The sequence below is a fragment of the Ctenocephalides felis genome, unplaced genomic scaffold (assembly GCF_003426905.1).
Source record: "Ctenocephalides felis isolate EL2017-DRISC unplaced genomic scaffold, ASM342690v1 CF-g0.4_SCAFFOLD_02586, whole genome shotgun sequence".
In the NCBI taxonomy this organism is placed as follows: domain Eukaryota; kingdom Metazoa; phylum Arthropoda; class Insecta; order Siphonaptera; family Pulicidae; genus Ctenocephalides; species Ctenocephalides felis.
Genome location: NW_020538740.1, coordinates 1 through 10257, shown reverse-complemented (window position 1 = coordinate 10257; position 10257 = coordinate 1). Strand labels below are relative to the sequence as shown.

Below are 10257 nucleotides of genomic sequence, written 5' to 3'. Positions count from 1 at the left end.
AGTTTAAATATGATTTTAATTTCGTAATATGTTTTCAGTTAAAGTCACACTTAAATATTACGGTATAGATTTTTTGTGCATTTTGTTTCAAATTTTCTTTACCTACCACAACCCCCGAGTAATTCTTGGATGTCTTTAGAATTCCTAAATGAAAGATTTGTCTCAAGTGCTTCAAGGATCAGTTTCTTACAGACGTTTGAAGAAAATACACCCAATTGGCTATTATTAAAGTTCATTTTAGAAATATATTTATAATTATACTTCTAATTTTGAAACTTTTAAAGTTAAAGTAAAGCATTTATTTTCAATTAATCTTTTGTTATTATTTAAATTTATTAATCTTTTTGTACCGACAACAAATTATAATGATGAATCAACAAAGTTCAGTTTGGTGTTATTTTAAAAAAATATCGGTTGATACCGCAGAATGCAAGTTTTGCAAAAAACAATTGAAGTGCGTTGGAGGAAGTACTAGCTCAATTCGTAAACATTTGAAAACTATTCATAGTGTTTTCGATATCGAGAAAAGCTCTTCCGGAACTTCTTCAACTTCTAGAAAGCGTCAAAGGTAAATAATTTATCAGATTTTAATATTCCATCAATATTCATTTACTAATTGAATCCTTTTGTGACAATCAAGTGTAAAAGTTTTATAAAATCTAATTTGGAACACAATTTTATTAATATCAGCTTATACTGTTTTTGCATAACATATTTTCAGACACAGTGCCAATTACAGCCCCTTTTTGTATTTGATTTTTCATTACATGTGTTACTTTTCAATACTAAATAGAAATATTAAAGTTTTCACAAATTGTTTTAAAACCCATAGTTGGTATGACTATAGTTATTAATATAAGTAGTACTAAACATTAAGTATAGAGGTTTCAGAAACAGAGAGATTTTTGCATTTTATATTAGTTATCCAACACTATATTTATATAGTTCTGAATAACTATAGATATTCCGAACTATATAAGTACATATACTTTTATAGTTTTGAATAACTAATGTAAAATGCATAAATTGCTTTGTTTCTGAAACTTTTATAGTGCCGCCAATACTTTTATAATAAATAGCACAACGCAATTTCTCGAAGAAGTTTACGTTTTCACCAGAAAATCCTACTTGCTAAATTCATGTTAATGATATAATTTAGTAATAAATAAATAAATAGTAATTAAATAATAAATAAGCTGACGTATAATAGAACAGAATTTGACGACAGTAATGGGCGTCTGCAAATAATAGTGTGTAAAATATATATTTTTAACTTAAATATTACAAATATTAGAAGTATCGCTCTAATAATATTAATATTACTTTTCATTGAAAAAAATGAAACAAGCTTATGAAACTTAAATATCAAATTATTTTATAATAGTCCATTATTGGCCCTATTGATTGTTCAACTTCAATCTTTAGAATTTTTTATCATTATATACACATAATATACATATACACATGAATAATGAAATAGTGAATAAAAATATTTCACTGTTTTAGATTTTCAATGAACGTTGAAGAAGAGGTAGAGATCCTGAGTGACTCTGAAGATATGAGCATCACTTCAGCTGATTCTCAAACATCTTCATTGACACAGACCAAAATCACTGGAGCATTTCGAAGCAGCAAGTATTTGGAAGAAAGGAGCGAGAAAATTACATGCTTACTTGCTGAAATGATTTCCACAGATATGCTACCACTAAGCTTTGTGGAACGTAAAGGATTTCAGAAATTTATGAAATTTCTCGAACCGACTTACAAAATTCCTTCAAGAGGTACTGTGCTGAGTCGTGTGAAATTATTATACGACAACAAGACCAGCGAAGTCAAGAAATTGTTGTCTGAAGCTAAAAATGTGGCAATCACAACTGATATGTGGACATCAAGATCATCAAATTCATATATGACTATTACTGGTCATGTAATAGACAGTACATGGCAGTACAACAATGTTACATTATCCACTGTCGAAATTTCAGAGAAACACACTTCAGAGAATTTAAAAAATAAATTGACTGAACTATTGGGAGTTTGGAATATTAAAGATAAAATATCTGCTGTTGTTCATGACAATGCTGCAAACATTACAGGGGCTGTTTCGAAGAACAGGAACTTGTTTGGTGAGACCATACCCTGCTTTGCACATACCCTACAGCTGTGCATCAATAGAGCCCTTTCAGTCGGTAATGTTCATGATGTTGTGAAGAAAGCTGGAAATGTAGTAAGTCATTTCCATCATTCTAGCTTAGCCTATTATAATTTGAAACAGAAGCAAGATCAACTACAACTTCCAATACATAAGCTAATAAATAAGAACATTACTAGGTGGAACAGCACTTACCACATGCTTGAAAGACTGGTAGAACAACGGCCAGCAATTTCAGCTGTCCTCAATGATCGCTCTGTGACGAACATTAGGACAGCTGTGTCACTTGAAATAACTGAGCAGGAATGGGGGATAATAGTAATGCTGGTCGCAATCTTAAGACCATTTGAAATGAGTACCAGCTTATTGTCATCCGAAAAGGCTGTAACATTGTCAACAGCAAAACCATTGATGTCTTCGTTAATGAGAAGATGTTCAGAGAGAATTAATGAAGAGGAATCTATCCATATAAAAAAGTTTAAAAAACTAATAAGAACTGAAATAATGGATAGATTTCTCTATAATGTTGACGATGGAAATTTAACAGTTTTCGATATGGCAAGCATATTAGATCCCAGATACAAAGATGAAGTTCCTCATAACGTAAAACAAAAGGCAATAGTGTTGTTAAGGCGTATGGAAGAGACATCACAAATTACGATTGAAGAAGAATCTTCAGACATAGAAAGATACTATTTAGATGTATTTTTCGATGAGGAAAGAGACGATGCTATGCCTACTATTACAAAATCAGAAATTGATATATACATTACTGAAAAACCAATAAGTAAAAAAGACTGCGTATTTGAATGGTGGCGCCGTAATGAAAACAAATACAAAAAACTATCCATGATAGCCAAAAAATACTTAGCTATACCAGCCACTTCGACACCATCTGAAAGGGTTTTTTCCACAGCTGGAAATATAATCACAAACCGCAGAAATTGCCTTCGACCTGACAATGTGGACATGCTCGTTTTTCTCTATGAAAACAAAAATGTATAAAAATATAAATAAATCAATTTTATGTTGTAAATGTGAGGTTTTAATTTGAAATTTCAGACTCAGAAAAAACGTTTTATAATTTAATGCACCATATTTTTGCACTAGATAGATTTTGATTTTTTTCATAATTAAACTTCTCAATAAAGACTAACATTTAATAGCTAAATGCTAAAATTTTAAAGGTTAAATGCTTCTTGTAATAAATATATTTTACTATTTCTCCTCAATTCTTCTCACAACCTTTAGGATCTTAATTTCTATCTATAGTGATAGTTTGCTAGTTGTTCTATAATAATCCTCATCTCATATTGAATTATATTCAAGTCTAGAAATTTTAAGATCAATATTGAAGATCTACAAATTTTAAAAGAACAAACTGTTTATATAAAATATAAAATTTAGAATATTTTTGATGTTTCATATAACTGATAACATTATGGGTGCATTCGACTTGGACGCTTACGCGCTGTGAGCGCGCCGTGAGCGCGCTTTCATCGTTCGACTTGGCGCTGTGAGTGTCGCATAAGCACGCTCGTAGCATCATCGTAGGATGCTCGTAGCACATATTTTGCGCTCAGACGTGCTCACGCCACAGAGGTAGGGCAGCGTGAGCGTGAGCGTCAGTTGTTTTTACTATCTGTCATTTCATTCATTTATTAATTGTCAAATTCTTTATAATTCCGCAAAAATGGCAAGCTGTAGATCACAATTATTTTTTAATATTAATATTGATATTAATTAATTTTAAATTTAGTTAATTTTAAATAATTTTAAATTTTAATTTTAATATTACTATTAATTAAGCATAAGCTAACCTAATTTCATTTATTTATTAATTGTTAAATTCTTTATAATCCCGCAAAAATGCCAAGTTGTATATCACAATTATTTTTTAATATTAATATTAATATTAATTAATTTTATATTTCATTAATTTTAAATAATTTTAAATTTTAATTTTAATATTAATATGAATTAAGCATAAGCAAACCAAATTTCATTTATTTATTAATTGTTAAATTGTTTATAATCCCGCTGAATGATCCAGAAAGTAATAAAATTTACACAAATACCGTTACCGCTAGTTGCCGCCATTTTGATGCTTATTGACGCTCACAGTTTCCAAAACGAACGGAATTTAGTTATCGATTCTGAGCGCTTATTGGTCAAGTAGAACGCTAAAAATTCGTGCTTATAAGCGTGAGCGCTCACAGCGCGTAAGCGTCCAAGCCGAATGCACCCTATGTGTATATTGAACATTTACTCATGATTATTAACCTGAAACACAAACTAATTATGCTTCTTTAAGTATATTTAAGAACTTATAGGACGAATTGCATTACCGATAGATCTGCATTCATAAAAATTTTATCAATTCTTCATCTTGTCAATACAAGTAAAATGATTTTTGAATTATTAAAATCGAACGCTCCGTTCTCTCAAAAACTGAGTTACCGCTTATGGCACTTTTTTCCCCGTATCTTCGAAACGGCTAGACCTGCTTATGCCAAAAACTAATCAGCACGTCTCCTTATCAATACAAATCGAATGTATTTTGAATAATTGAAATCCGTTGAACCGTGTTACCGAAATCGTGGACGAAAATTTGTATCCGCACACACACACACATACACACACACACATACACACACACATACACACACACATACACACACACACATACACCCATTTCATCATAGTAAAATACTACTGCATTATTCACAATATAGAAAAAAAAATCCGGTGCCGGAGTTTTTTCCGGTGCGGTCCGGGATTTTCCGGGATCGATCCGGACTTTTCCGGGTTGGAACCGTTCACGGTTCTCCCGGAACCGAGTCCTTTTTGGACTTTGGAACCGGTTCTTGAAAATGACGGTTCTTGACAGCTCTACTTTCTTTCAACTGCTCCATCAGTTCTATAGAACTAAACCAATTGTCGGCTGTAATATTGCGATTGGTTTTTTCAAAATCCTTACACAATCGTAATACAGACTGAGTTGGTATGGCGAGCTTTCTCTCAGTTTCGGTTAGTCCCAGCCCGTCGGAGTTTTTTCCATGGTAAATGTATGCATTATACACATAAAAAGATACTGCATCACATACTACTAAAAATCTTCAGACCATACTTGGCCGGCTTCTTCGGCATATAAATAAGAAATTGCATCTGCCTCTAAATGGAACTAACATTTCATCTACACATAAATAAGCACCGGGAGTATATGCCTTCTTGCAATTTGCAATAAACAGTTGAAAAATTTCTGAAATTGCAGCCAATGGGTCCGTTTCGAGGCGTTGCGATCTAGTGTTACTGTCATCAAAACGAATGTAGTTCAAGGGGGTGAGAAATCTAAACTGAGACATGACGCAACGAAAATTTCATGTCCAGAACCATCACTAGCAAAAATGTATTTAGTGTTTTCGTGATTCGATTTGAAGACTGAGGTATAAAATAATAATCCCAGAAAAACTTTCATTTCCTCACGATCGGTAGGTCTTAGTTCAATTTTATTTGGGTTTTTATACTTCATGCGAATTTCTGATAATTTTTGATTAGTGCAGGTAACAATCGTATCAATCATAGTAGTGTCGAATAACTCAAGCCATAAAGATTCCGAATCAATAAATGTTTTGGGCTGTTGTCGAGGAATATCAACAATATTATGACTTGCTGTACGACTCGATCTGATAACAGGTTCTTCAAATGACCACTTGAAACCATTTTTCCCATAATAATACTGATTACTAGAAGAAACTGGAATAGGACTTACAGTTGAAGGTACTGGAACTGGGTTGGTTTCATGAGGAGACACGGTGGTCAGTCTGATTTGTAACTGATTCTCATTTTCCTTATTTTGTTCGTTTCCTGACTGTTCAGATTCCGTATCGTGATCAGATTGTAAGAAGAAGTCTGGGTCTGCCAGATCATCGTCAACATCGCTAAAGTCGCCCTCAATTTCCGTTTCTAACCAATATTGTAGAGTTTTTTCGAAGTCTTGATTAGTGATGAGCAACCACTCTCTTTCTTTTACGGGTATTTTTCGAAGTACTAGGTTGGTCCATCTAATATAATACGATAAATAATGAGGTGACGTATTGTAGACACTTAGAAAGATATACACTAATAATGGACTGACGTCTAACAGACTCACAACTTCAACACTGACTTTACGTCTGAGAGACTCCGTGTAGTTATTACACCGACAGCGAGCGGTCGACTGAATGATCGACGGGTTTAATCCCGAAGCTACAGGAAAGGGCACGAGCGTATCTTTAAATGCTTTGAAATACGGCTTATATTTGTGAACTCGCCGTCTATGAGACACCCACGTCAGTACTTTTATATATGTTATAATTTCAAATATAAAATATGGAAACCTAAATTAGCATTATGTGTTATCCATTACAAGTCGCTCGATATATTGTCTTCTGCCACACCAACGATCGTCGAAGTCCGAATTCTCTAACCACTTGAAAACCACTTGAAATTGAATAGTCACGCGATCAGATAGGAGAGGAAGGATTAGGGTCCAGTTGAAAAATAGATGTCGTTAGGAGAAAAATATTCTATGAATGAGACGGTTTGTTTATAAAATTTGTTTTAAATTGTTATAATTAAAAATATATGTACATATATATACTTACTCATATATACAAATGTATACCCAAATTACAAAACATCATATATACGACATACATATACATATATAAATACACACATATATACATACACATATATTCACATATATATATATATATATATATATATATATATATGTTGTTTTGCATTTATATATATATATGCTGTTTTGTTCATATTAAACAATTAATATTCGTTCCACTCATATCATAAAATTCTATATATATATATACATATATATATACATATATACATACATACAGACACACATACATACATACATACACATACACATATACACATCACACAGGCACACACCTACATATATATAAAAAAATACCCACATACATACAACCATATTACACATACACTTATACTCATAAACATACACATATATACATATACATACATGAGTATCATGTAATATATTGGTATCTGTCCGTAAATTTTTCTGTATTATATGTATGAGCTATTATTAACATCGATTCTGAAATACTTCTTTTAAATAAATCTTTTTCATAATATAATATGTGCGGATTATGGAAATCGAAATCGAGTGTACTTTTTTGTTGTATGGTATTATTTGTACTTTGTAATTCATGTTGTCATTTTCATTTTTTTGTCAGTTTCATTTTTCTAAATTTTGACATATTTTCCCAATATAAGATGAATCGCAGTTCAAACAGTTTATTTTGTAAACAACATCTTTTCTGAAAATATTGATATTGTGTTTATTGAAAAGTCTTTTGGATAAAAGGTATAAATTTTTATCTATATATGGAAAATTCACAAAACATTTATTTTCTGATACAGACAAGTTATGTGAGCAATGCGTGGTTATTATTTGTTTGTCTAACAAAAATTTAATTCTATTTTTAATTATTGGATTGATTATTTTATAAGGGAAACAGTTCATGAGTAATGTGTTAATGACTAATTTGAAATTGTGATTGTGAAATTTTGGGGTAGATAAAAGAATTGCATGATCTACTAAACTGAGAACTGTGAATATCTTTATATTGAGAGGTGTAAACGAATTAAAATTAATGTACCTGCCTGACCAGCTATCTTTCCTGAACTAATTGGTAATGCAAATACCGTCGTCGTTAATGAGCTGAACATCAAGAAAATGTATAGAGTTATCTTTTTCTAATTCTTCTATATTTTTCTATATTCTATATTTTTCTAATTGTAAATGAGAATTATAATTATTAAATTTTTGAAAAATATTCTCTATATCATTTTTGTTAATTAATAAAAGCGTGTCATCGACATATCGAAAATATAGTAGTGGTTTGCAAATTGCAGAACTTAACACACTATTATCTAAATCTTGTAGCACTAAGTCTGCTAAAACGGGACTTAAAGGACTTCCCATAGGACATCCTCTTATCATAGTATAAAATTTATTATTAAATTGGAAATATGAGGCCTTCAGTAGTAAATCTATTCCAGAAATAAACGTTTCGAGAGGTAGTGAGGTATATTCAACAATTTGCAACCATCTACTTCTAATGGCAGTAATAACTAATTTATGTGGAATGTTGCTAAAAAGATTAATAACATCAAAACTAACGAAGGAAAAATTATGAGGGATCTTGAAATCCTTTACGCGATCTACTAAAATGTATGAATTGTTAAAAAATATGGTGGGTTAACTGTAACATTTTTTAAAATTTTGGAAAAGAATTTAGATAAATTATAATAAGGTGAATCAATATATGAAACAATAGGTCTGAAAGGGCAGTTAGGTTTATGTATTTTGGGAAGGCAATAAAATTTAGGTACTAGAGGGTGTTGGATTTTTAACTTTAGGGCGATGGAATTGTTGACGTGACCTTTTTTTCCAAAAGATTGAGTATTTAAAAGCTTGTCTATGATGGTAATTGTTCGGATCACTCGGTAACTCCTCATACATTGTTTTGTCTTCTAGTATGTTCATTGCTTCTTTTTCATAATTATCTCTTAACAGAATTACTGGAATATTTCCTTTGTCTGCTTTACATAAAATTAATTGGCAATTCTCTTTTAGAAAGGTTTTTGCAGCTTTTATGTCCCGATGAATGTATGCTAATTATTTATTAAATTGATGTTTTGTTATTATCCTTCAAAATCTTCAATAATTTATGTATGAAAGTGACTCTGATGAAATTTATATCCTTTTCTGTTGGATTCTTAATCAATTAAGTCCAGCTTTAAATGTCTTTTATGAATGGCAAATTTTGGTCCTAAGGCTAGAATATATTTTATGTTGGTATACATAGACAGGTATAATTGTCTCTGTTTTACTAATGAGCCATTTGTTCCAATCTAATCCTACGTTTAATATTGGATGTAATTTGTCTCTATTTTCTATTAATTTCAATAATTTTTCTTGGTGTTTGGCTTTAAAACGATTGAATTTTTATTATATTGCTTCAGTTCGAGCTTAAAGAATTTTTCATACTTATCTAATGCTAATATTTCTGGAATATCATGTTTAAGATTAACTATTGTTTTGTTTAACGAAATGATGTTTTTTTCACTGGTCGAAATTTCAAACTTCAATATTTTGTTATGCACTATTTGTAAGCTATTTTGTAATTTGTGATTTGTTTCATAAGGTGTATTTTCTAACGAACAAGTGTTGGAGATGAATTTTGGTAACACATTTTCATGCTTACATTTATTGAGAAAATTCCGCTTGTTAATAGTCTTCGCTAAGGTGAGATGCGTTGTCGATACATGTTTACATCGATTTGCGATTTAATATGGTTGTATGTATGTGAATATATGTGGGTGTTTTTTATATATATGTAGGTGTGTGTCTGTGTGATGTGTATATGTATATTCACATCTGAATTGACCAAATTTATATAATTATGATTTTAGATTAATGTTATTAAATAATATGCGATGCAGTGTACTACGCTAAGAGTTAGATTTTGTTACTACACTGTGCACTATAAGATTTAGATTTCAGATAATATTTTAGCATAATAAGCGATGCCGTGTATTATGCTAATAGATGATGATTTAAATTCTAAATAACACACTGTGTACTAAGTTGAGATTATATGCGATGCAATGTATTACACTAATTGTAAGAATTATTAGATTTTGGTATTACACTGTGCATTTTAAGTTTCAGTTTTAGTTTTAGATTTTAGATTTAAATTGTTTCCTTCACTTTCACTGTTCAGATCCGGTTCGATTAGGACCAAATTATGTTTCACTGTTTGACCATTCAGTTCGAATGGGCCAAAAATATGTTAAAAGATAGGATACAAATGTGTAAGACGTTCGTGATTCACCAAGATGTTGCCGAACTCTATTAAAACACTTGCACTTTAATTATATTGTCAAAGGACCAGATATATTTAGATAGTCGCTATATCATACCGATTAAAAATAAAAAATAAAAGATGATGAATAAATGTTTAATTGTTGTATATTTAAATGTAACGATTTATAGGCTTATAGAT

The 10257-nt window shown here is 30.9% G+C and overlaps 1 protein-coding gene across 1 annotated transcript; it reads left to right on the top strand.

The window, feature by feature from the left end:
- Nucleotides 1–1513: 1513 nt before the first annotated feature.
- Nucleotides 1514–3157, top strand: LOC113381104 (zinc finger BED domain-containing protein 1-like). Its single transcript, XM_026620083.1, has one exon. It carries the CDS (start codon nucleotides 1514–1516, stop codon nucleotides 3155–3157), a length of 1644 nt encoding a protein of 547 aa, XP_026475868.1.
- The last annotated feature ends 7100 nt before the right edge of the window (nucleotides 3158–10257 follow it).